This window comes from Podarcis filfolensis, assembly GCF_964270895.1.
Source record: "Podarcis filfolensis genome assembly, chromosome: 3".
Classification (NCBI taxonomy): Eukaryota; Metazoa; Chordata; class Lepidosauria; order Squamata; family Lacertidae; genus Podarcis; species Podarcis filfolensis.
Window position 1 is genome coordinate 66,300,289 of NC_139606.1, and position 27,316 is coordinate 66,327,604.

At 42.1% G+C, this 27,316-nt stretch overlaps 2 protein-coding genes across 15 annotated transcripts in view; both read left to right on the forward strand.

Annotated features, from left to right (window-relative positions):
- Positions 1 to 11,682, forward strand: part of PLEKHG1 (pleckstrin homology and RhoGEF domain containing G1) — a 133,604-nt gene extending 121,922 nt beyond the window's left edge. For 8 of the 14 annotated variants that reach the window (XM_083607933.1, XM_083607934.1, XM_083607928.1 and 5 more), the window contains 7 exons: positions 945 to 1,040; positions 1,555 to 1,593; positions 2,054 to 2,076; positions 3,111 to 3,296; positions 4,291 to 4,407; positions 5,000 to 6,689; positions 7,415 to 11,682. In XM_083607933.1, the coding sequence (XP_083464059.1) occupies positions 945 to 1,040; positions 1,555 to 1,593; positions 2,054 to 2,076; positions 3,111 to 3,296; positions 4,291 to 4,407; positions 5,000 to 6,689; positions 7,415 to 8,466 (3,203 nt within the window). In that variant the 3' untranslated portion in view covers positions 8,467 to 11,682. The remainder of the gene's footprint in view (positions 1 to 944; positions 1,041 to 1,554; positions 1,594 to 2,053; positions 2,077 to 3,110; positions 3,297 to 4,290; positions 4,408 to 4,999; positions 6,690 to 7,414) is intronic. The other 6 variants (XR_014546718.1, XR_014546719.1, XR_014546720.1 and 3 more) reach the window with 1 other exon arrangement.
- An 853-nt stretch (positions 11,683 to 12,535) lies between these two features.
- The window catches only part of MTHFD1L (methylenetetrahydrofolate dehydrogenase (NADP+ dependent) 1 like), a 115,684-nt gene continuing 100,903 nt past the window's right edge, over positions 12,536 to 27,316 (forward strand). Inside the window, exons 1-7 of the mRNA XM_083607957.1 lie at positions 12,536 to 13,391; positions 16,987 to 17,071; positions 18,497 to 18,547; positions 18,638 to 18,691; positions 21,047 to 21,171; positions 22,523 to 22,623; positions 24,331 to 24,470. Coding sequence (XP_083464083.1) covers positions 13,171 to 13,391; positions 16,987 to 17,071; positions 18,497 to 18,547; positions 18,638 to 18,691; positions 21,047 to 21,171; positions 22,523 to 22,623; positions 24,331 to 24,470 — 777 coding nt within the window. The 5' untranslated portion in view covers positions 12,536 to 13,170. The remainder of the gene's footprint in view (positions 13,392 to 16,986; positions 17,072 to 18,496; positions 18,548 to 18,637; positions 18,692 to 21,046; positions 21,172 to 22,522; positions 22,624 to 24,330; positions 24,471 to 27,316) is intronic.

Sequence of the window (27,316 nt, forward strand, 5' to 3'; positions counted from 1 at the left end):
GCTATGAGTTATGCCGTGCAGGGCACCCAAGACAGAGAGGTCATAGCCAAGAGTTTAGACTAAATGTGATCCACCTGGAGAAGGAACTGGGAAACCACTCCAGTATTTTGCCAAGAGAACTCCATGGACATAAAAAAGGAGAAACTTTGAGAAGGAAGTGAGAGTTTCCAAGGCATGCTCTGGTCCATGGGGTCACGGAGAGTCGATCACGACTGAGATGACTAAACAACAACTGGTTTTGGCAACAGTGTTGTTCAGTGTGACTCTCTATTTCCCTTAAATAAAAGATTGGCAACCACAAACAGGATCAAAGTTTTCTGCTTATGAAAGTTTTGCCAGCTTGTACATCACCTTGTGTTTTGAGATTCTTAATAAGAGCACATTAAATAATTAATGATGAACTATGCTGTCTTTTCAATTCATTTTTAATATCACCCTTCCAAGGGACTGCTATTATGCATGCAGAATGTCTTCTCCAAAATTATTTGTGGAGTGAAAGACATTTACATAGCTTATATGTTGCTACCCAAGACATTTCCCAAGCATCCCTCTCAAAGCCATTCACTAATATGAAATAAAACTGAAAAGTATCCTTGGGAACAATTGGGGGCATTCTCAAATTGTTCCTAGGTGACTCCAGCCCAGGCATAGGAAAACTTGGCCCTCCAGATGTTTTTGGACTACAATTCCCATCATCCCTGACCACTGGTCCTGTTAGCTAGGGGTGATGGGAGTTGTAGTCCCAAAACATCTGGAGAGCCAAGTTTGCCTATGCCTGCTCCAGCCTTTAAAACCAAGCCTGCTTCTCCCTGCATTGTCCTATTCTAGGTTTTGTTTGTGACGAAGCCTTGAGAAATGTAATGCTGCAGTCATAAAGTCTTCTCCAAAAGCTCACCTGATGTATGAAGTCATACTCACATATTGTTTCTCTAATTTCTTTATAGATCACCCAGGATTCCATTATAGCCCAGAAGGAGAAATGAAAGCATCGAGTAATTCTAAAGAAGGAATCGCCCCACAGAGGGTGAGAAGGAAGTCAGGTAATAAAATATTTTGTTGTGGTTTCCTATAGGAACATTCTTTTACAGTCAAGTCATCCAAAAAGGTCCTTATACTTCCTGGTCCCCCACCATCAGAAATGTGGTGAGTTGTGCTGTGCCTTTTCAATAGCAGCACCAAGCCCTATGGAAGAGGTAGGGAAACTGTGGTCCTCCAGATGTTAGCAAACTACAACACCCATCATTCCTGACCATTGGCCATGCTGGCTGGAGCTGATGGGAGTTGAAGTTCAACAACATCTGGAGGCCACATGTTCTCCATCCCTGGTGTAAGCCCTGTTTTGAGAACTTCTTTGCCTGGCACTGACTAACACATATAATTTGGTGTAAAACCAAAGTCCAGGGCAGTCCACTAAGTTTTTCTGGGGTGTTACTGTTTCTCTTTTGGCTGCTGTTGGTTGTAGTTGGGTTTATTTAGGATACTTTTTTATAATATATTTTAAATCAGGAGACAGCATAAACATTTTAAGCAAAAGCACATGTGTTCTTCCCGCAGAACCTTCGTCCAGAGCCCATAAAATCATAAAGCCAAGTGGTGAGTTACAATGTGTCCTGTATGTGATATTATGCATTAAGTATTACAAATCATATGGCACCTTTAAGTGTTCGATTAAGTCTATGTAAATAAAAAAACAAAACCCTGTTGTCCTGGGAAAGAGTCGTGTTCAATCTCTTGTCAGAGAAGAAATGTCAGATTTGTTAAATATCTGACACACAAAAATAGCAGCCTTCGAAAACCAGCAGGCAAGCCTTTCAGTTTTGAATGCAGGGGGAGTTTTTCACATGGGATAAATTTATTACAAAAATGTTCAAGCATGCTTGCCTTATCTATTGATAGGGCCCATGTTAAACGCAGTACTTTGGTTTATAATTTCCATTTTAAAGTCAATAGGTGTTTTAGACTTAAACCTGTTTTTCACAAATGCGGAACATAATTTTTTTACTAAGTGATACTTAGGATTGTTTTGTTTTTTGCTTCCCACTAATAATTTCAGAAATGGACCCAGACACGAAAAAGGTAAGCCATATCATTCTCCCCACCCCCGGTAGCTTGAAAGTGATTTTCGAAAAAGTTAGATTTGAAGTACTGCATACTTCTTATAACTTTAGAGCAGTTTGTTTTCCCTTTTCCACTTACGATTGTTATCCATGCCTGCCACCTAGTGGCTGTCATGGTCTTACCCTTCTTTACCTCCAGTTGTGCACAACTGCAAACAATAAGCTCAGGGTTGGCATACAGCATTTTATACCTGAGGCAGGAAATCTGAATATTCTCCCACCTTTCCAAACCATAACATGCAAACAATCCACCTGGAAGATCTCCTGTGCAGTCGCCATTGAAATGAATAGAGCTATGCAATCACTTGATCAATTAGGTGCCATCCGTCAAACATGACTGTCTCCCGTTTTGCCCCCCTCAATGAGGTTTACCCCCTCAATGGTATCCCAGCTCTGCTGCCCTTTGGGTGTCATGGTAGGGCAGTTTTGGAACATAACAAAGGGTGGGGAAAGAGACCGAAGAGACTTAAGTAGCGCTGCCTACCACATACTCTCTTGATTTCCTCTAAGCCAGAAATTGGCCACCTATGGTTCTCCAGATGTTGCTGGACTACAGCTCCCAGCATTCTTTACTATTGGCTGTGGCTGATGGGAACAGGAGCCCAACAACATCTGGAAGGCAGTAATATCCCCACTTCTGTACTAAACTCATGGCCATTTCACTTCCCTTTTACTGCTCCGTGTTCTGATATTAAGTCACATACATTTCCTATACATCAGTGTGTCATCTTCAGAAGGAGGTGTGTGTCTACTACTGAAAAATAAAAGCTATGTGAGAGATGATTTAAAAAGAGACCAAATACATGATGTGTGGTTTGTGTGTGTGCGCACATTTATATATGCATATGTGTATATATGTGTGTGTGTGTGTGTGTGTGTGTGTGTGTGAATGTGCTACACACCCACATCAGAATAGTTGCTGATCTAGCTATAGCTTTAAAATGAGAAGGATGGGACCTGGTTCTTCATATAAATATATATTTTCCCTCCAAGCGGATCAGTATTGAAGGAACCCTGCTATCTCAGGCTGAAGCCCTCCTCAGTCCTAGGAAAAAGTTTTCACTGAATCACAAAGGACTGGACTCCAATGAAGTGGCCTATAGTAGCGACCAAGAGGATAACGCCCTCACTGGTGTTATGGATCAGACTGATGCTGACGATGAGGAAGAGACTGAACAGGTAGCCAACTTGCTTTGTGAAATGGAAAGATGAATAGTAGGGTGTGTGTCAGATATGGGTACATAAAGGATGAGAATTACTGGTGCTTGAAGGATTTATTTCTGTTAATTCCAATGCGAACCTACCTGATCCACAATTCCCATATTGGAAGTGTGTGAATCGGAATGTAATTATTATTTGGATTTTCATTTCCCCAAATTTGGTGATACAGTTTTCTGTTGTTGTGGTGGTGGTGGTGGTTATTTAAAAAGCATTTTTAAATCGCGTGTTTAGATAAACACATTTAAAAATGCATACACTGAGAGAGAGAGAAAGAGAGAGAGAGAGAGAATGAATTTTCATGCCGGGAGAGAAAAGGGGACATCATCTTCCCTTTGCAGTGCCTTCCTCATACTGAAAAAAATATATTTATACACAATATACACCACTTGTGTATATTTGTACAAAATATTTTTACATGATTATTATTTTAAAATAATATTATTTTGAAAAATAGTAATAATCCGTTAATTTTTTGTGGAAATTTCTAGAGGCCAAGGGCCATTCCTCTTTTCCCTGTCTGTGCTTAGGCAGGCTTTCTGAGCTTGTAACAAAACTTGCATATGTACATTTGTACATAGCAGTTGTACATTTATTTGAGAGGAAAATACCACCACCCAAAACTTCGTGAAATGTAGAAGCCTCATGCTTTCAGGGTGATGGCATCACAGCTACCATATCAATCAGAAAACAATGTCTTCCAGAATACTCTTCCTGGAGCCCACCATCTACATTGCAACAAGAAAAACATATGTCCTTTGTCAAAAACATTTTGTGTTAGCGCACTGCCTTTTGCTGACCTCTGTCAGCTTAGGAGGCCCCACCAGAGAGTCCTTTCCACGGTAATAATGCAGTATCTTGTTGAACATTTGACATTTCTGAGACTTGGCTTTGAGTGAAGGCCTTTCTGTGTAAAGGATTATGTGTCATACTGTAACCCTTCTGTTTTCTGCAGACCACACAACAAAATTCCCAGCAGAAACCAAAGGGAGGCCGCAAAAGGTTAAACAGTCAAGTTGCTGAAAATTTTGAGAAACGAAGAAGTGTTAATCTCAGTAAATGTGAAATTCAGGTACAGTCTTTATGGAAAAGTGGTTGTATAATTTGTCAACTTAATGTATTCAGTGGTATGAAATAAAATATCTTCTTTTGCAGGCATTTCAAAGGAGGTTTTAAGGAGAGGAGCATTCAAATTTTGCTTTTAAAAAGCCAGGAAAATAATGCAGTGCACCTCTATCCCTGGTTTCCTGAGAGTAAATCCCACTGACTGTGTTCAAAGGGACTTACTCATTTGTGTGTCTGTTCAAGATTGTAGCCTACAGAACCCAGAGACTCTTGGGTGTTCTAAACCATCTGGAGGGGCCTGCAGACAAATGCTTGTGAATGGCTAGGGTACATGAGAGGCAGAATGGATGGTTGATGAATGGAGTATGTGTTTGTGCATGGGGTTTGTGTGAGAGATGAATGGATGATGAAGGGGGGAGGATTAAAGACAGAAAGAAAAGGAAAAGAGGTGTCCGCACCCACTTTTTGTCTTGGTTCTGTCCAGCACCAAAATGTAGCACCCAGCCAGTTTCCCTCAAGGAAATGAGACTCTCAACTTACGATTCTGCATGTTAGTTAGCTCATAGACTAATAGTGTGCTCTGTTTCAAAACTTCATAGAATGCAAAGGAGCCTGCAAATGAAGCACCTTCCCAGGTCAACGCAAAGCTTTCATTTTCCTGCGGTGGAGGTGGTCATCCATCTCGGCAGTTTGCACCACAAAACAGTTCATTTATGGCGAATATTTTGGGCAGAACAGATGCGGTGAGAAACATCTGGACAGACCACCAGATTCGGCAAGCCCTGTTCCCAAGCAGACGCCCCCCGCAAGAGAACACAGAGGACGAAGATGATTATCAGATGTTTGTACCGTCAGAATCTACATCCAACTTGGTTTCCATTGGCTGTGAAGAGAGAGAGCCTTCAGGCCGCCCTTGCAGCTGGCACGTAGGGCTAGCTCATCAAAGGGACATTTCTAACTCTAACTCTCACAGAATTGTGAGGCGGGCCAGCAGTGCTGGGGAAAGTAAAACTTCTCCGTCTGGTTCAAGATACAGAAAAAATGACCTTGGTCAGAATGCTACTTGGAATGAAATAAAAAGTTCCAGGAGTGACATGGACAATCTGCAGGTGTACCTGGAATCTTCAGAAGAACTGACTATTGATGACATAGATCATGTCTATGACAATATAAGTTTTGAAGATTTGAAACTAATGGGTCTCACTCGTAGGGAAGCGTCTGACCGTGCTCCACAAGGGTCAGCTAGAGACTCGCTCTATGAGGCTCAAGACCAAGACATTGCTTTCAATAAAAGACAGGCACCTCAAAGCAGGACCTCTGTTTCTACCAGCAGAAATGAAACTACTCCCAGGAGAGGAACTCCACCTGTAAGCTCTCATGATCTAAGGATCAGTGAGGAAAATATCTATGATACCATAGTCCTCCCAGAGCAATCACTGACAAATTTCAAATGTGATCGCCTTAAGTGTTCCAAAAAGAGGAGTTTTCTGGGTCTGGAAACAGATTTTGCATGCTGTGACCACCTGCGGCAATTTGTTTCTGAAGAAAGCCTCCATTTCAGTGAAGATGAAAATCCCTATCATTGTGTTCCATTAGATCATGATTATTTGAGCTTAGTGGATAGCTCATCAAACTCTGATTCACACTCTCACAAATCTGCTGCGGACAAGTTATCTGAGGAAGTGGATGAAATCTGGAATGACTTGGAGAATTACATCAAGAAGAATGAGGAAAAGACGAGAGACCACGTCCTTGCAGCTTTTCCTGTCTGCAAAGATGACATAGACAACAACACTCCTACTAGAACTACTTGTGAGTTAAATAAAGTTGTGGGATATTCACTCCCCCCTCTCTCACTGCCAGAAACACCTGTTTTCCCAAAAGCTTTGCCCAACAAAGTTGCCAGGTTGAGTGAAGCCAACCTCAGATTCGAGGAGGAAGCATCGCTATGTAAGGAAACACCATGCAGAGCAAATTCCTTGATGAGTCTCAACAGATCTTCCCTCTCCAATGAGAGAGCTTTTGTCGATAGTCTTTATGAAACTGCCAGTAGTATTCTGTGCAGTGCAAATGCAGAAAGTACTGACAATGAACTGGATGCTGTGGATAAAACAAAGAACCGGGTCTTCACAATGGCAAGACAGTACAGCCAAAAAATTAAGAAGGCAAACCAGCTTTTGAAAGTAAAAAGCCCAGAGCAAGAGCAACTTCTGAGCCGGCAACATAAATCAAGGCACAAGGACTTAGCAGCCATTTTGGAAGAGAAGAAACAAGGAGGCCCTGCCATTGGTATGCTGACAATGTTGTTGTTTTAAAACCATTCTCACATTGAATACTTTGAATGTCTGTACCTTTGGAGGAGGTGTACACACGTAGCTTAGCAGCCCATGCATGTCCCCCTTTACAGAGAAACACCCTAGTTTGTGGACAGTGTAGGTGTGGGCATGGCGGCAGCCAGCACATACAACCCCACACTCTCCGTGATCTTAATTGTATAGTAGTAAAGGTAAAGGGGACCCCAACCGTTAGGTCCACTCGTGGACGACTCTGGTGTTGCAGCACTCATCTCGCTTTACTGGCCGAGGGAGCTGGCGTACAACTTCCGGGTCATGTGGCCAGCATGACTAAGCCGCTTCTGGCGAACCAGAGCAGTGCACAGAAATGCCGTTTACCTTCCCGCTAGAGTGGTACCTACTTATCTACTTGCACTGTGCTTTCGAATTGCTAGGTTAGCAGGAGCAGGGACCGAGCAATGGGAGCTCACCCCATCGCGGGGATTCGAAACGCCATGTATAGTAGTAATAACATCCAAATAAGGCTCTAGGTGGGAAATATAGCTAAGGCTACAATCCTATGCATGCTTACTTGTCAGTAAGACCTATTAGAATGAACAGGACTTATTAAAAAGATGCGTCCTTACTATGCTATAAATTTAACTCCCATGTTACAGCCTTTTTATAATATGGATGCAACTTTGTTTTGACCATTGTGTCCTCTGTCACACTTTTCTTTAGGTGCCAGAATTGCTGAATATTCCCAGCTCTACGATCAGATTGTTTTTCGGGAAACCTCACCCCAAAAGACCAGTTCTCAAGACCCATCAAACATAAGGTATTCCTCACCAGTGTCAACATCTCAGTTAGCTGCGGAATGCTTCAGAGCAGAGGACTGGTTGCACTCAACATACAGTAATGTGGAACTCTCAGATTTCTCTCCCTGGTCGGAAGTCCCACACCTGAAGGCCAGAAGCTCCCCTTCAGAAATGAGTGCAAAGCAGAGACAGTTGCCGGCGGCCTGCTCAGTGCCTTCCCTTCAGACTCCTCTTCGCCCGCACATTCCTGCACAAAGATGGAGCGCAATTATAAGTCAGCCTAACAAAGAGAACTTGCACCACAGTCAGGTTTTTAACTCTTTAGGAAGACGGGAAAACAATGCAAAGTCACAGATGTATAGCAGGTCACAATCATCTTCCTCTATTGTGGCCAGCAAGTCTGGGGATTCAATAAATTATCCACATGAAACGGACAAGAAGCAGCTGCATTCAGACAGGAACTTTCTCTCTGAACACTATAAAGAATCTGTGCCAGGCGCCACCCCAGGACTTGCAGCATGTGATGGAGCAAAGCAGAGCCTCGAGAATTGCTCCGAAATGATTCTGCAGGATTCTCAAAAAATTCTTAGAGTAAACAGAAACTTGCTCTCAAATGCACAAATTGCTACCCAGAACTATTTTTCTAACTTCAAAGACACTGATGATGGAGAAGGGGATGACGACGACTATGTTGAAATAAAATCTGAAGATGAGGGCTCTGATTTAGAGAGTTTCTACAACCAAACAAAACTCTCGGATCCAAACATAAATGTACATTGCGCTGCTTCAGAAACCTGTAGTGACAAAAATATGCCCCTGGCTCCTGCTAAGGCACCAGACTCTTTCCTGGCCACATGTAGTGATTCAGATAAATTGAATGATTACCTATGGAGGGTACCATCTCCTAATCAGCAGAACATTGTCCAGTCCTTAAGGGAAAAATTTCAGTGTCTTAGCTCAAGCAGCTTTGCTTGATTTCTTTTTTTATTCCTAACATTATGCCTTAATGCTGACAAAGTTATAATAGGGCTGCCTGTACTGGTAGTGTGTATATTTTAACTGTTATGTAGTGAGAAATTTAAAGTGACTAGTTTTGCACTGTCAAGTTATTGACTGGCTTTACGTTGCAGGCAGATTTCTGGCTAGCTTTTCCTTGCATCCATTCTTAACAGTGTCCCCTATGCTGAAATCATGGCAATGATTTTATGAGAGCCAGTCATGTAGGCCAGAATTCTGATTTTGTTCTAGGAATGGCATTAATGCTGAAAAGCAGGGGGGGGCGGACTGGCATATTATGTTAAATGTGCAGTGAAATATCATTGAAAGATAAAGAAAGAGTACTCTCAGGTTTACTTGCTTAAAGGACTGCACATATATTTTCATCAAGTGAGGTATGAAATACTGTGATTGGACTGAAGCTTATTGTTGTATTGTCACATAACTCCAATAGCGTTAAGATTCCCTCCTTACGTTTCCACAGCCCACTTTTCCAAGTAGGTTTGATAAATAAAATGTGCACTTGTTGTACAGACCAAAATGGAATCTGTGGGATCAAGCAGCAAAGCACCTTTCTCCAATTCAAGCCTGCAGGGGAGCTGGAACTCCCTGTTTTGGAAACAATTTCCTGACACTAGTAATTCAAACCTATACATTACTGAACACAAACTAGAGATAGTTCAGGCCCATTTAGCTTAAAGGGATCCCCCTGCCCCATTTGTTTAAGTTGGTATCCTTTTATTTCAATACACTACATTCCTTTTTGTCTCCCTTTTATCACATGAAAGTAGTAAGCAGCCCTAATCAGATGTTTAGTGCCCATAAATGCCAAACATACGAAGGAACACTGAGATAGCACAAGCCGTTATCGCCATCTAAATACCGACACACATGCTGGCCATGTCTTGGCATCCATCTGAATAGGTCCATCTGTATGCAGGTATGGCTCCCTCCACAGAGCTGATTGATAGCTGTTCCTGGGGCAGGAGCTGTTCACTTGCATATCCATGCTCACATAGCCCAACCTTTTAGACTGATGCTTATCACACATGGGCTGGGAGAACATGAAAGGCACCCATGTCTGTACATTCTCAATAATCCCTTCACAGATTTAGTACGAGCAGGTACCAAATACCTGAATAGAGTTGACTCTTACTGTTTATGCTGCTGTGTATTCTGTCGTCTTATTTTTTGCATAGCTTTAGCTTGGAAGCAGTAGTGTTTTTACTTGAAAAAAAATACGGTGTGCAAACACACAATGTTTAACCAGTTTTCAGATGAAGGACATATAACAGTGATATAAATGAAATTGAAATGCATTTTGCCAAGAATGGGAGTTCTCTCTTTTCCACTTAAAAGCACTCCACTTTGCTCTAGCACAAGGCACAGTAGCCCTCATACATTTTAGAATGTCAACAAGTTGCTTTTACAGGCATTTTTTGACAAAATCCCACAAGTGATGAGTGTATATTCCATTCTACAAAAATAGATATTGAAAGCTTTGTGGTTTCTGAATTTATCTGAACTTCATGCAACAAATGCTTTTTAATTTTTGAAATACTACTTCAAGAATGTTGGGATTTTATTTCTGGTTTACCACGATCTCAAAATTTCTTATACCAGGCTGTCCCAGTTACATAGAAGAGCTGACTGCAATTCAAGCTATGTCTAGTAAAATAGATTATGACTAATGCAAGTATGTATTAAATTAGCAAACTTCAATTTTTATTTAATAAAAATGTAAAATAATGTAAATAATAGTAAAAGAAATTAATTTGAGTGCATTAACAATAGGCACATTTAGGTTCCTTTGTAACGACAGAGGAATTTTGTTAATCTGATAAAATAATGAGATATATGCTCAATGGAACACATAGCTTTGTTAGGAACAAGCAATAATATGTTTGGGGTACTTTTTGCTTTGCTGGCAAAAAAGCAAACAGCTGAATTCACAAGTAGTTGAGCCCTGGAAAACGTTTCCATAAAAACAAGGGCAATACTGGTTTTCAATTCTCAAATGAGCTGCCAACCTTGTATCTAGTTCATGCTTTGTAGGGAGCTTGACTTACGCTGTCTAACATCTTCAGTTGCCATTTTCCCAAAAATACCAGTTAGAAAGAAAAGTACTCCCAACAAAAGAGCAGATCTAGATTTTATAAATACTACAGTTCCTCATGCAAAACTTATGTAGCCAAAATAGCAAAAGAATGCCATTGTTAACCTGGTTTGAACTTGGTAAATGAACAGTTGGAAATACCATGCATCTTTTTTTCCTGAAGACACTAATATATATTCCTTCATATTGTAACACAGAAGGTTAAATTCACTTTGTTGCACAGCCTTCTCAAATGAGCAGAGCAAATTAAATATATAAATTTTCTGCAGCCTCAGGACAATACAAATGTGAATGGAATCAAAAGCAGCTGTTTCTTGGTACACAAAAGGTGAGTTCATTTGAGGGTCTTCTTCAAGACCACCACCCACATTGTAGGTTAGTGGGTCCATTTTACCGTCTGAACTCTCCTGAGCACATTACTTCATTCATGGCAGTGGGTAGCACAAAAGTGTAATGTGAGGGCACAGTAGGGAAATGGCAGCCATTACTAAAACTGGAACAATAGAGCCAGAGAATTAAGGATGCAGCAGAGGAGTCAATATGATATGTGCTGCAAATTAGATAGGTCATAGCACTCATCACATTTTTTTTAGTTTAAAGGTGGATTTCTCTTTTCTTTTGAAGAGTCATACCTCTCTTTTGCAACTTTTTGTAAAGAACATTTGAAAGGAGGTTTATAATTTTTAACCATGTAACATTGTTTGTAAAATACTCTGGTTTTAATGTATTTCTGTACTATTTGTTGATAGTGTCAGCATGATTCTACTGGACAGGGTTCACAATGAAGTCATTCTGGATGGATTCACACTGCATATTTCCTAATTTCTGCAAATCATTTGTTAGCATTTTATTCTACTGGTTAGAGACAACCTCTACATTGCACTTTTTTCATGTAAGGAGTCTTTTTTAAAGGAAGATGTAAAAAATGTATGTACATGTAGAATATTCTTCAGTAAAGCTTTTTCTCATTTTGTTATGCTTAAAAGCCGAGTTTAAAGCATGCCAAACCTGAAAATATGTAAGTAATAGCTGCCATGGGGGGAAATAAATACTATTTGCAGCAAAATTGAAAAAGAAAATGTAGTCTGTTTTGTTAATTAAATGTTTCACACTGTGCAGTGTGCCAAGGGGATTCACCCCTTTGCAACTTTTGCCACTGCCTCCTTTGCTTGGCTTTTATCATTCACTGAATCAGCTGGGAAGGGCCAGCATTGGTGAATATATTAATATAAGATGCAGATCCAAAACAAAGAGTGTGTTCTAGTATAATGTATTACGGGGGTCAACCAGCTAAAGCCTGTGGGTGCCATGGTGCCTGTGAAGGCCTTCATTGGCACCCTGGGCAGAAGGCCTGGATTTGTGAGCTTTTATTTGGGGGGAAAGGGTAAATCTTTAGCCCTCCAGGAAGAGGGGGGTGAAATATGAAGCAAAATATACAGGTATCCTTCTAAGCAATTGCTGTGAAATGAGCCAGCTTAGTAGGTTGCTTCTTCAGTATTTTTAGTCAATAAGTGAAGTGAGAGCTGTGATTTGTTGTTCATTTGTTCAGACACCAGATATTAGCAATCCCTGGGGTCCAGAAGACCTAGTGTAGTGTTATATCATCACTCTGGTTCATAGGCTAGGAGTAGCACAGGTTCTCCCAGAGCAGAAAAATGAACATAGTATCCATGTAACAGTAGGACACTGTGGTTTGGGATGACAAGATGCACCCCTGACTTGGGACCACTGGCACTGAGGCACCAATAAAAGCTGTAGAAACATGGGCAGATGCTTTTGTGAGCTCTAGCACCGGCTTTTATTAAGAAAGAACCATTTCCGCTCCTTGCCAAAAGGCTTCTTCAAAACTCTGGGTATCCCACTGATCATGCTGCAGCCTTTCTTCCTACTAATAATTGGTGCCAAGTGTTGTCCTGGGCCCCTTGTAACCAGTGGTGGGTGGCCACCATTTCAAATTTCATTTCCCACAATGCCCCAGAAAAGGCACAACGCAGAGGTACTGCGGGAAAAGCCAGAGTCTGCTGCCAGCCGGGCGAGATGCTCTTCAAATTCAAAGGAAGATTCTCCAAGCAGCAGCAGCAGCAGCAGACGCTGAAGCGGTGGTTGGCAGTTTTAATTACCAAATATTTCTCCTCATCCCTCTTTTCCCGTTTCCTTTGAAGTAAGGCCAGCTGCTTTCCGTGGGATTTATTTCCAAGTTAGCACAGGCTAACATGCCCCCCCACCCCAATGTTCATTATAAGGCCAATGTTTCCAAGTGACGACGTTTGCTCAGGGGAAGCGAGGGCCAGGGCACTTGCCCTGGGTCCGCTGGAGAGGACAACCCGCTCGCTCACCACCTGAGGGGAGCTTTGCGGACGAGCCTATGCCCGGAGGCGCAAGCGAGGCGCCGAGGCTCCGCTGGGCCCCCGCCTTTCGCAGGCATTTCTTGGAGCCGGCCACGCTTTGCCCGTCGGGCGCCCCTCCCCGCGCCACGTCCTTCCCCACAAGCCAACAACTCCGCCTCCCCGCCAGGGAGCCCCGACAGCAGCAGCAGCAGCTTCCCTCGCGTCCTTCCTCTCGCAGCCATGAGGCTCTCTGTCCTCCGTCGCCTGGCGTGGAGACCGGCGGTACCGGCTGCAGCCAAGCACGGCGGGAAGAAGGTCAGCTGCAGGGCTCTGCCTCTGCTGCGCCCTGGAAGCGGCTGCCCAGGCGCGCTCCTGCTCCCCCGGGGCATCTGCGGCACGTGGGGCCGCCTGGATAAACAGCGAGGGTCCGGCAGCGGAGGGCTACGGGGCTCGGCGGCCAGGTAAGCGGACGGGTCCCCTTTTGCAGACCGTGGAGGTGGGAAGTGCCTGGTCCCGCCGCCAGCGCTTCTAGTTCGTAGCCGGCACTCGGCCCTTCGCCTCCACGTGGGGAGGAGGGCTCCGCCTCCGGGCTGGCTGTTGTGTCTGATGCAATAACGCAGATGCATTGCGGAGGAGAAGGGGGGGAGGAGGGAGTGGCGTCTCCGGCAGCCAATCCGCTTCGAAGAAGCGGGAAGCGCGGCTTCTTATTGGCCCCGTGAGCGCCTGCTTTCACTCACCCCGCTTCCAGAGCTACTAACTCAAATCGGAGTTCATTCAGGTTCATTGGAAGTTGCTTATTTATATCTCTCTCCAGACCCCCACCCACCAATTATATATAGATTCTCTCTCGTGCATCGTCTCTTGAGAAAGACGGATGCCAACAGATGGATAGATATAAAATAAATAAATCTACATATAAATTGAAATATAATAAATCCCAAAGATGATTTACAACCCAGTGAAAAAGACAATAATAAAATCAAGTGACTGGATCCTGTGAGGGCAGTTGCCGTTTTCAGAGTTGCCACATAGACATGGCTATCCAACCTACTTTGGATTTCTGCCATCGCTGTATGCAGCACTGTCACGGTCTAGGGTTGCGGGGGCGGGGGTTAGTGTAAAAGACTCCTTTTCCTTTAAGGCTCCCTTAACAGGTAGCAGTTTATCTCTTGGAAGTTTATCTCCATAATTTGTTCTCTGTGGCAGAAGAAGCTTCTTTTGCTAAGTGTATATCAGATGATGAAAAAAGTTGGCAGTCCTTGAAATTCAGCCTTTTGTGGAACTTGTGCAGTATAAATGTAAGCATGTTTACTTAGACGTCAGCCAAACTCGGCTCATTGAAATTTGCTTCCAAGTAATCAAATTAAGTCTGGTGGTGTTAAAGGAATAGTGCCTCTCTTGAGTGTGCACTGTGGAATAGCTCTGCAGGGCAGAATCATCTCAGTTTGCTATGCTAAGGCTGCAGTCCTGTGGTGACTTACTAGGGAGTAAGTTCCACTGAATGCAATGGGACTTTTTAGTAGACAAATACAGGTTTGCACAGAAACATGCTTCTGGTATACAGTGGAACCTCGGGTTGCAAACGTGATCTGTGCGAGAGGCACGTTTGGAACATGCTGCATCTGCGCACGTGTGTGACACAATTCAGAGCTTTAGTGTATCTATGCATGCGCGAGCGCTGAAACCCGGACGTAACCCATTCTGGTACTTCCGGGTTTCGGCGTGTCCATAACCCGAAAACGCGCAACCCGCAGCGATCACAACCCGAGGTATGACTGTATGTGCAGAAAGAACCTCCTCTCAAGATACAGTGGTACCTCGGGTTAAGTACTTAGTTCGTTCCAGAGATCCGTTCTTAACCTGAAACTGTTCTTAACCTGAAGCACCACTTTAGTTAATGGGGCCTCCTGCTGCTGCTGCGCCGCTGGAACACAATTTCTGGGTTAGCGGAGTCTGTAACCTGAAGCGTATGTAACCCGAGGTACCACTGTACTAGCACCTTGGGATCAAGGTCTCCCAAGGCAGCATCAATTTGACACCTTGGTTTCACAAAGCATGAGTTCTGGCTTTATGTTAATAGATGTAGGGTTGCCAGATGCAGAAGGGAAAAAGGCTCCTACACTTTTAACAGTTGTGTAGAATATGCCGTTTCAGCAGGTGTACAAACTCCTACATCCACACAACTACTAAAGCTGTAGGAGCCTTGGCTTTTCTTTCTTTCTTTCTTTCTTTCTTTCTTTCTTTCTTTCTTTCTTTCTTTTTCTTTTTTTTGCATCTGGCTGCCCTTTATCCATAATGTATTGTTAATGAATTTGTGGGTGCCAGAGTTTGTGGGTTGAAGACACCCATAATTCCTGGATTTGATAAATGTTGAAGTTTAATCAATGCTTGGCTGAATTTAGCAGTGTCAAAATACAGGCCAGCCTGATAATGGCTGCTAAGTATGAGTTGTTAACAGAGTACACAGACAGATAAGCCATCAGCAAAGCGAAGACTATGTGCCAGCCGCAAATGGGTGGAGCCCTGCCCTGAGCTCTGGGAAGTTAGCAGAAGAGAATGCCAGAGCTTTTAGGAGGGAGTTTAGGGATTTCAGTTTGGGATGATGTAATCGGGAGGGGAAAACCTTGTGTCAGTCTGTTAAATGTGGCAAGCAGGGTCAGAGCACAAAGTTTGAATCGGAAGCTGGAGCAATAGAAGAAATGGAGCCGATCTGAAGTTTAATGCTTTAAACCGCTCAAGTTGTATATGTGTGTAAATAAGTCATATATCATAAAAACACCACGGTCTCTGCTGTGCCTCATTGCCAAAGGAAACACAGACTGTGGAGGAGCCCCTGGAGTTCCTGGACTCTCACACCGCTATGAGATTGGGGAAATATGTAACAGTGTTGTGTGTATGTGTGTATTAGGAGCAGGGCCATGGGTCAATGGTAGAGCATGTGCTTTGCATGCAGAAGGTCCCATATTCAAGCTATGGCTGGGAGAAAAACCTGCTTAAAATCCAAGAGAGCTTCTGCCAGTCAGTATAGACCCTACTGAGCAAGTTGGACCAGTGGTTTGATTGTTCCTAAAAAGGTGCACTTTTGCACATGTGTGTCTCATTCATAAATAACATAGCCTGGGGGTATTTTGTACAGGGAAATCAGTCATTGAAGGCCAACTATACAGTGGAACCTCGGGTTACATACGCTTCAGGTTACATACGCTTTAGGTTACAGACTCCGCTAACCCAGAAATAGTACCTCAGGTTAAGAACTTTGCTTCAGGATGAGAACAGAAATCGTGCTCCAGAGGTGCGGCGGCACCAGGAGGCCCCATCAGCTAAAGTGGTGCTTCAGGTTAAGAACAGTTTCAGGTTAAGAACGGACCTCCAGAACAAATTAAGTACGTAACCAGAGGTACCACTGTACAGATATATATTGTATACTAGTGAACCTTGGTATAGAACTAATTACAGGCCAAAACTACAATGGAACCTCGGGTTACATACCATCCTCCTTACAAATGCTTCGGGTAACGACCTCCGCTAACCCGGAAGTAGATGCTCCTGGTAGCAAATTTTGCCCCGGGATGTGAGCAGAAGTCACGCGCCGGCAGCGCAGCGGCCCTATTAGCGAAAGCGCACCTCATGTTATGAACAGTTTCGGGTTAAGAACGGACCTCCGGAATGAATTAAGTTCATAACCAGAGATACCACTCTAGTGGTCATACAGCTTATCTTTGTAAGCTGCCCTGGGGGCCTTTTTGGCTAAACAGGTAAAAATGTTTTAAATAAATGTTTACTTATAATGTGAATAACATTCAGAAAACAAAGACTTTCTGTGTAAATCTAAGGTATCTTCAATGGTACTTACATGGGAGTACGTGTGTTTAGGATTGTAGCCTTGATATCTTAACTGTTGCTGTAGGACTGTATGGTTTTTTTGGTATTTTGAAGTTGCTAGATATTGCATATTGGCTTACGATATGCTCAAAATGAGCAATTGGAAATAAAGTTATATTATATACTAATACAGATATTATATACTAATACAGATCATATTTTTGTTTTTAAAAGTGAAATCATTGAGAGTTCAAGGAAAGCCCTGAATTTGCTGCAGAGACAGCATCCTACATTTAAACCTGCACTTGCTGTTGTACAGGTAAAACCCTATAGATGGTGATTTCAGAAGTGAAACAACAAACCAGTACTTTATGAAAACAGATCTAGATCTGTGAATGGCTATTTATCTTGCACACCATAACATCTTCTTAACTACAGAGCTACTTTAAACCAGATAAATGCATTATTAGGTATATTTGCTAGTGTGAGGAACCTTTGGCCTCCAGATGTTGCTAAACTACAAGCCCCATCATCCCCAACATGGCCAGTAGTAGAAGCTGTTGAAACCATATTTCTGCTGGACTTAACTTTTCCATTTCACAATCTTTAATGTTACTTCCCCTTAAATAAAAATCTTCTTATATGATCTACAGCTTCTGAAAATCTTGGTCACATCCACACCATACATTAGCACAATTGGTTAGAGTGTGGGGCTGATAATGCCAAGGTTGTGGGTTTGATCCCCATATGGGCCAGCTGCATATTCCTGCATTGCGAGGAGTTAGACTAGATGATCCCCAGGGTCCCTTCTAACTCTGCAGTTCTATGAAAGCACTCTTACACTACTTCAATTATCATGGCTTCCCTGTATTGGATCTTGGGAACTAATTTGTTAAGGGCGGTGAGAGTTCTGAGGACAGGGAGGCTCTCCAGCCTGCTGAGGTGAAGCTTGAGCAGGGAAATGGGTACAAGTGGAATGTCTTCTTCTGGGGCTACACTGGATATCAACTCACCTACTCCCAAGTAAAAGGATTGTTCAGTATCTAACCTTTGGGAGACATTACCTTCACTACTCTCAAATATTCCTACTTTGCCCTTCCTCAAAGGAGCTCACAGTGGAATATGTGGCCTATCTCATTTTTATCTTTCCAACAACCTGATATGAGATGAATTGGGCTGAGGGTGCAAGAGTAGTCCAAATGAAAACATTGGTTTCTTACTCAAAGCTGGATTTGATAACTAAATAACTCTTCTGTACAAAGCAACCCACCGATGTGACTTCTTGCAGTAAGGCAACTGACATCCTGAAAACATACCAAACACTATAATTCTCTATACTGCTTCCCAGTACTCTAATTTTCTATGGAGTGCTCTGGGAAGCCAAGCTAGTATGTTTCCATTTGTATCTTGTCAGGGATTGCTTCACTTCTATATAACCACAAGAATGTGCAAGCATCAGGGATAGGTTTTTTAACAACTGGGAATAGGGCTTGCAAAGCCAAGCTACTCAGTGCCAAGAATTTGCCAAAAGGTGCTTGATTGTGCAACATACTCCTGGTAATGTTAAGAAACTCACCGTTTCCATTCAGTTCAGTAAATCATATTTCTTACCCAGTTGCAATTTTCTGATCAAGTACTGATTGCAATTTTTTATTTAGTTACAAATTGCTTACAGTCTCATTTTCTTTGATGCCATTCCTAACTTGTTACAGTTCTCTTTTTACTTTTCTTTAATCCCTTCAAGGTTGGCGATGATGATCTGGGGCAAGAAATTATCAAAAACATTGCAGAAGAGGTGAGAGTATGGGAATACTTGTTTCTTCCAAATTAAACTGAGAAATTATTGGGCTTTATAGCAAATATTTTTCCCCATTTTTCTTTGCAGATTGGCCTGAACCTTGTTCATATTTGTCTCCCTCGCAACTATACTGAACATGAGGTAATAATTTATGAATTTAGGGCTTCCCCGATGCAGTAGTGCTGAATGGCTAATTGGCTGAATTCAGAAAAAAGCTCATAGAAAAGGGTTGTTGTCTTTCCTACCCCTCCTTTCCCCCAGCAGCTTCCAAAGGCTTTACCTGAAGTTGGAGGGTCCTCCTGGATGAGCTGGGCTGTGGTGTGGGAAGGCTTGCTGAAAATTTATGTAGAGGCACCTTCCATGAGAGAATCTCTCACTTTCCTCTTATTCCCTGCATCATAGCCCATCACATTCAGGAGGCTTAACAACAACAACAACAACAACAACAACAACAACAGTTTATATGTACCCCACCCAACAACAGCAACAATTTATATGTACCCCACCTATCTGACTGGGTTGCCCCAGCCACTTTGGGTGGCTTCCAACATATATAAAAACATACCAAAACATTGAACCTTAAAAAGCTTCCTTATTCAGGTCTGCCTTCAGATATCTTTTAAAGGTTATATAGTTACTCATCTGCTTATTGGGGGATTTGAAGGGCTGACAGGAGAAGAAGGAGCTGCAAAATGTTTCTGCCCACCTCCTTCCAGTGGTGCTTCTTGAAATACAAGCAAAAATCTTTATATGTGTGTTTTTCCACTCAAGCACTGCCTATGGTACATGCCTGTAAACTGCCTAATAGTATGATCCAAAGCACATATACTTGCAAATATCATTGAAGTGTCCTGCCTGAGTCTGTGCAGCTGAGAAATAAGTCCACAAGTTCAGTAGGGTGTACTTCAGTGTAAGTGTGCAGAGGACTTCATCCTTGTGAGTAAGTACACTTAGTTTTGCAACTGAATACCCATAAGAACAGCCCTGCATTTGGGAAGCCTAAAAGCAGGACACGATAACAGCAGTCTCTTATTCCTAAGGAATGTTTACTCAGAGGTAACCCCAGTTACCTAGGAGTAAGACCCATTGTATTCAGTAGAACGTACTTCTGAGTAGGCATGAGTTGGAGTCTTGTTGATTACATGTTTAGTCCCATTGAAGTAGTTAAGGATAGCATGACTCTTTCTAAAAATAACAAAGGAATTCAAAGTTGAGATTGATAGTCTTCAGTCCTCAGCTCACCCCTGTTAATAATATATAATGTATTGCATTTGCCTACAGATTTACATTATCTCTGAAAACTTGAGCTGTGTACTGTTGAGGGCTGCCTGCTGTTTGATTGCAGGTTTCTCACCCAGACATTATTTCAATAAGAAATCTGCTATGTTTAGTTACAGTATGTTATATTGCATGGTAAGACCATTACCAATAGAATATGAATAAGGGCGAGATTTCAATCTGCAGTTATTACAGTATTCCTACCTAAGTAGCTGTCATAACCTACACTTACAATATCAACAGATCTTCTAACAATGGAGAGGAATGTAAAACTTCTACAAAGCTCTTGCCTGGTCACCCCACAGTGTCTCATGCTCTGAGAAAAGAGAGACATTGTGCTGATGGGGGTATGAGGGAGAGAAGCAGAAGCAGCTAGTGGTGGTTGCAGGAACTACAAAGAAGTTGGGAGGAGATGAGGCAGAGTGGGTGGAGGGGAGGTTGCCACCCCTGCCAATCCTACCACCTTATCTTGACGTTAGTGTTAGAAGCCTATTTCCCCTTCCTAGAGCTATTCCTAGAGCTGCTTTCATGAGGCACACTGTTCCCACTGACCATGGGGCAAGCTTCTCCTCCATATATTGTTCCTAAGTGCAGAAAATTCCACAGAACAAATAGAAGACATTCGCCTATGTGGTAAAAATAATCCACTCTGTTAAAATTGTATGCCCACATTTTTGAAGTATTATACATCTACTTTCTTCCTTGCCATGGTGATGTTTTTATATTTGTTGTCTCGTTTTCACTTAATAAATGGCATGTTTCAAAAAATAAATTTGCAGTTGGCCTGTGACCATGTCCTTCCCTTGTGGGTTGTTGCAGGTTCCTTCTAGTTCTGAGAAATACTGTATATCTGTATCTGTGCTGTGATCCCCTACTTGACCAGCTCCTACCCATCTTCAGCCTATTGTGGTATCTTTAGACTAATATAGTACTGACTCACAACTGTACTGTGGGATGAAGCAGTTAGTATACATTTCATTGATCTGCATGATAGAGCAGTGTTCAAGTGCCCAAAGGTGGACTTTTACAGCAACACATGATCATAATAGTGAGTGTACTTTTGCTATATTCTTTCAGTTTCTGCAAGCGAAACATCATGTCTGATTCCATTTATCAATGATCCAATTTTCATTATATATTAAAATTCTAATATTTGATAATGTCCTTCAAGCTGATCATTTTTAAATCCTGATTTCTTAACCTTCTATTGTTTTCTAGGTTATAGATGAAATTGTAAAGCTCAATGAGAATCCTAAAATTCATGGTCTTCTCCTTCGCCTCAGTAAAGAGTCATACACAAGCAAAATACTGAATGCTGTGAAACCAGAGAAAGATGTGAATGGGCAAGTTAAATGCTATTCAGTCTCCAGAAAATGTGGATTCATATGGGCTTGGATCTAGATGTTGCTGCCACCAGTGAAAGGGAGGGGAGATGACTTGCTGATTCCCCACTCCCCCTGCAGTCAGAAATATTTATTAACTTTGCTTATTCATTTTCGTTTTTAATACATTTGTAATAATCTGTATCAAAATGACAAATGACTGTGTGGTTTAAAGTGCATATTTGCATGTCAGTGTATGTCATGGTTAATGGTTTCCTGTGAATGCGGAGATTGCTTCTGTTCTAGCAAGTGGGAGCAACAAACCATGATCCTTGGCTTAGCATTACATCCAAACTGGAGATTGACATTTGTTTTGCACTGAACTATGTTCTGAAGCCAAAGTTAGTTCTTGGCTTGACCATTGTGGTTTGTGGACATGAAATAAACCATGATGGCTCAGTCCAAATGTAGTGCTAAGCCAAGGATTATGGTTTGCGATGCCTGCTCATTAGCAAGGGGGAGCAAAGTGGGCATAATCTCTGCAGTCATGGTGAACTGTTTATCATTGGGTTACTGTTACATGTGCATGCAGTCAATGAGCATATTTCTCTTAATGTACACCAAACCTATATGTTTTCTAGGCCACACCCAGCCCCCTCTGAGGTGCCACCCACCCACCTAGTTTGCAACAGCTGTAAATGCATGCCTTCGAGCATCAACACGGCTGACTGTTCTCTTAAAACAAAAGAAAGTGGGTTTTAATTTAATCCTTATCCTAGCCTAGGCATAATTCCCAGTTCCTAATTTTGAAAATAATTTGACAGCAAAATATATATGGCATCCATTAATTTGGCTTTGATAGATAAAGGATTTAATTTAAGTATGTTCCAGTTTGGCCTGACAAATTGTGATCTACTTTCTTGTTTTTAGCCTTTATGGAGTCTAATTGCCTAAGATATTATTCAAAGCTATTATTCATTTCATTTACTTTGAAAAAAATCCAGGAGAACTGACCTGAGTATAAGCAGATATTTAATTTGTAACAGATGAGGAAGTGAGAATTTTATTAACTATTGAGAGGCAAGGGGACAAAGTTTCTCTGGAAGTGATGTTCTGTTTCAAACCAAATTGGTAATGGCAATTCCAAAATATAGTGGAAGCATTTATGCACATTCAGTGGATGCAGCTACACTGCTGCAGAGAGAAAATGGGTTAATAAAGCTATAGTTTTTCATGAGCATGTACTCTAGCTTACACCACCCCATTATAGTTTGTGTGTGTTAATGAATGAGCATTTATTTCTATATTTTTACATGCACACGCTGTCTCTCACTTTCTCTCTCCCCCCCCCCCACTATATTTTTAATTGCAGAGCAACAGATTTTAACTTGGCAAGGTTGGTGCATGGAGACATACATGGATGTGTGATTCCCCCCACTGCTAGTGCTGTGGTCAAGCTTCTGGAAAAACTAGGTACAAGTAATTGTTATTTATTATATTCAGCAACAGTGCTTAATACATTCACACGCTAGCTCAGCTATGCAGTGACTAATCTGGCCAGGTCAGATAATGGTTTCTCCCTCAAAAAACAGTGACTCTGTCATGCAAGGCCATCATAATATGATATGTATATAGACCTACATTAACCTATTAGCAAAGCCTTCTGGTTGCTTTAACTGTGGAAATGCAGAAAAACCATGAAATGTGTAATTAATTGGTCAGAGAATTCAGATTCCTAAGAATGTCTACTTCAGTTATGGCATTTTAAAGCAGGTTTTGGGGCCTTGTGGTTGTAAAAATATCCTCACAAGTGTGTGAGCAATGCCTGGTGAAATCGTAGAAGTAGGACAAGTTGTAGCAAAAGGTTTATAGTGGTCAGTTACTGAGATGACTGAGATTTCTAGGGGTTACTGAAGTGACATCTGCTGGTGTGGTAACACCGCAGTGGACATTTACTCACATTTTAAAATTTATTTACTTATTACTTTCTGAATATGGTATGTTAATAACGCATAATGCATATGGTTACGATAGAAGGCGGAAAGAGGAACTAGATTTCCTAAAGCCCACCCCCCAGGAAGGAAAGTATTATGTTTTGTCACTGGGATTATGGAATGTTAAAGGAGAGAGTTGATGGAATCACCTCAGATGTCAATTTATGCTGAAGAACTGTGCGAGTGGGAACCAGGAAAAAGGGGCGAGTCCCTGGCCTTGGACTGCTTAAATGGAGCAAGCTACACCCCCTGGTCGACCAGATCGGTCGGCCTAAGGGTGACATGGCCGGGGTCTCCCTATGACGCAGGGACTAGCTATGTCATCCGTGCATGGGGCGGGCTTGCAACCAGCCCACAACTTCATTTCCCCAGGAAGGGAAAGGGCTTTGTCGGCTGGGTGTGTAAGCAAAGGAATGTCAGATGCATTTGAGTCTGTGTGGATCTGGATCTAATTAAAACTGGATAGATTAGCAATGGGTGGCACTGTGGGTTAAACCACAGAGCCTAGGGCTTGCCAATCAGAAGGTCGGCAGTTTGAATCCCCGCGACGGGGTGAGCTCCCGTTGTTCGGTCCCTGCTCCTGCCAACCTAGCAGTTCGAAAGCATGAAGTGCAAGTAGATAAACAGGTACCACTCCAGCGGGAAGGTAAACGGCGTTTCTGTGCACTGCTCTGGTACGCCAGAAGCAGCTTAGTCATGCTGGCCGCAGGACTCGGAAGCTGTAGGCCGGCTCCCTCGGCCAGTAAAGCAAGATGAGTGCCGCAATCCCAGAGTTGTCCACGACTGGACCTAACGGTCAGGAGTCCTTTTACCTTTACCTAGATTAGCAACATATGCAAGCTTATTTAATTTAGCAAGATGCCATCAACGTCTCTGCTACTCAAGCCAAGACTGTCATTCCTTTTATGAACACATGAAACTTTCTTCTGTCCATTAATCTGTCAGAGTTGATAAAATATCTTTCTGTCCTGCTTACATGATGGTCTTGGTCATCAGAAAAGTTTCTGGAGCATAATGCTGCCCTATTCAAGGTTTTAAAATTGTAACATTTTCCATATGAGAGATTGTTGCGGGGAAGGGGGAAGGGGGCAAGCTTGTGTATTAATGTCTGTAGTTCACTTGCTTCCCCAGTACAGTTTGCTAGCAGTGTAGCTAATTGGAGCAACTGTTATCTTCTCCTATCCAGCACATACTACCCTAGATGGAAAAAAGGTGTTACTTTTGGGAGTTCAAGGACCTTTAGAAGTCTCTTTGCAGTGCCTTCTTCAAAGAAAAGGGGTCATGACTATGAGTTGCATGTGGAAAATGAAGCAGCTGGAGACCATGGTAAATATACCAAATGCTTCATACTTTTTCTCACGTTTACTACTTAGCAAGACCCCAGGTTCATTTATTTTTATATACTGTGTGTGTGTGTGTGTGTGTGTGTGTGTGTGTGTGTGTGTGTACATATATATATTCCAAGAACTTTTGCTCACTAAATAAACTTCACTCATTTATTTTTCTTTGCATTCCTTAGCACAATGACCTGTTTAGTTTCTGTCCTATCCTCTACACATAGTGATATTTAGAACAAGCTTCATGTTCTCTAGCCTTCCCACATACTCTCCTGCCTTTCCTTATAAATATAACTTCTGATCCAGGCAGCACAATAGATTTCTAAGCATGGGCGCTCTCCTCAACCTGCATGTTCAAATTGCTATAAAAGAGGGTTTTTAATATCCAGAGTTAGAGGAGACCCTGTGTTCAGATAAGCATGGGAAAGACAAGTTTGTTGTGTTGCATTCTATTCAGGGTCAGAGGTGGTGGAAGCATGTGAGCCTAAGATCTGCTCTTGATTTCAGTCTGTGTAAAGTCAGGGGAGGAGGGAGGGAGAAATATTGTAACAGGCTTTGGGATAGAAGCACATATTCCCTTTATTCAGAGCCATAGCTACAGGAGCTAGCTGGGATTTTTGCCCCGGGTGAAGCTTCCAGAGGGGTGCCATTGAGGCTTCTGGCCTCTGTTTGTGTGTGTACACAAATGTGTGTGGGGGGGTGTTCCAAACTGCGTTGTTGAGCTGGGTGAAATAAAGCCTAATTTTGCCCCTGCTTTATCCTACTGTCAGAATTCTGTTGACCGTGGAACTAATCATAAATGCATAAAAGCCGTTTCTGAAATTTCCCACCATTGCCATGCTCTTTAGAGTGTTTTATATTTAATTTGACTGATTGCTGATGTTTGTTGCTTCATGTTATTTTGCTGGTATTTCAGTGTGCTCATGTTGAATTATTTATAACTTGACAGCTTGCTCGTCATCTTTATATTCTGTGCTCAAGTTTCCCAATGTTTCATAGACATTCCCAGAAGGTGGCAGCCAAGTCAAGCCAAGTAAAAAAGTTTTACATGGGAGTTCATCTTTTGGACTTCGCAGTTCATCTTTTGGATTCAATACTCAAAACGCAAAGTATGTTTTCCCTAAGCAAAGCAGCTGTGATGCTAACACATTTCTCCTTTGGCACAGCACTGTTTTTACAGCTGTTGATGTTACAGCAACATTTTACATGCTTTAAGTGATGGACAGAAGTTAAAAAAGCATAAACTTAATCCACAATGGTAAAACAGCCTCTCTGGTTTTAGAGATTTTGACTTTGTCTTATTTTCCCTTACACCATGCAGTTTTATTGATACTTCATTTTTGAATTTTGTGTTCATTTTTGGTGCAACTGCATTAAAAAAAACAGCAATAGTTTGTGCGACTCATATAAAGGAATCCTCATTAATTCAAACAGACCATCCAGGGAATAAATTGCAATCACTCCCATTCTCCTTTATCTTATTATTTTTATTAGGAAAACAACTATTTCTGTCCAAATGCTTTCTCATAATCATAGTAAATTTTCTGAAAAATCCTACAACTTAATTTTGATGGGAAGACAAAATTCAAAAATCAGGTAGCAGAAAGTCTGTGACTTGCCAATTAATTTTGCAATTTCATTCAGTTTGCTGTTGCCTGAAAATCTACTTAGGAAGTGCACTGCTTGTGTATGTATGTGTTTATATACTATAATCTCTCTCTCTCTCTCTCTCTCTCACTCACTCACTCTCACACACACACACACACCGTTTCCCCTACAGAATGGAATACTTTTGAATCGGCTCAGTGCCCTCAGATGCTTAAAAACTAGTCAGAATAAGCCGGAGTTGCATTGTGAAGCAAATAATATCTCCTTGGTTCTTAAAGATAGATTACCTGCTTTCAGGAACAGAGCCATTCTTTTTAAGTACAGTGGTGCCTCCGGTTGCGGACAGGATCCGTGCCGGAGGTCCGGTCGGATCCCGAGGTTTTCGCAACCTGAGGACCGCTTCTGTGCATGCGCACAGCGAAACCTGGTAACATACTTCCAGATTTGCCATGTGCACATGCCAAAGTTTACATAACCAGAGGGTTACATAAATGGAGGTACGACTGTATAGTGAAGCCTACAGGAGACCCAAAACATTTGGATTACGTGAAATCCAAGTACAGTGGTACCTTGGTATTCAAACAGCTTGGCTGCCGGACAAATCGGCTCCCGAATGCCACAAACCCGGAAGTAAGTGTTCTGGTTTGTGAACGTTTTTCAGAAGCTGAACGTCTGATGTGGCTTCCATTTGAGTGCAGGAAGCTCCTGCAGCCAACCAGAAGCCGCACCTTGGTTTTCGAAGGGTTTCAGGAGTCGAACGGACTCCCAGAATGGATTAAGTTCAAGAACCAAGGTACCACTGTAAACCATTAGAATAGTTTGCATATATTGAAGGGAAATGAGAATTATCATCCTATCCTACTACGAAGTAGTGCTATAAATCTATAAAACAGGTTTTTTAAAAAAAATATTAGCTACATTGGTCCCACATTGTGAATTGTTCTCCCACATTGTTCTATAACCTGTGTGAGTTTAGTGCTCTTTAGAATAACAAATCTTGAGGGTTGACTAGAAGAGTGCCAAGAGTATTTGTGAGCTTCGCAAGCTCCAGTACACACAATCCTTGTGTGTTCTCAATCCTTTAAGAATTGTTCAAGAGTACACTGTCAGATTACAAGCACCATTCCTGTCAGCTGTTGGGTTTTGAAACCAGTTTGCTTCTCAGCCTTGCTTAACAGCAAATATAGTGAGCATTAACCATGACTAGTGCCAAATTTGAGTTGGAAA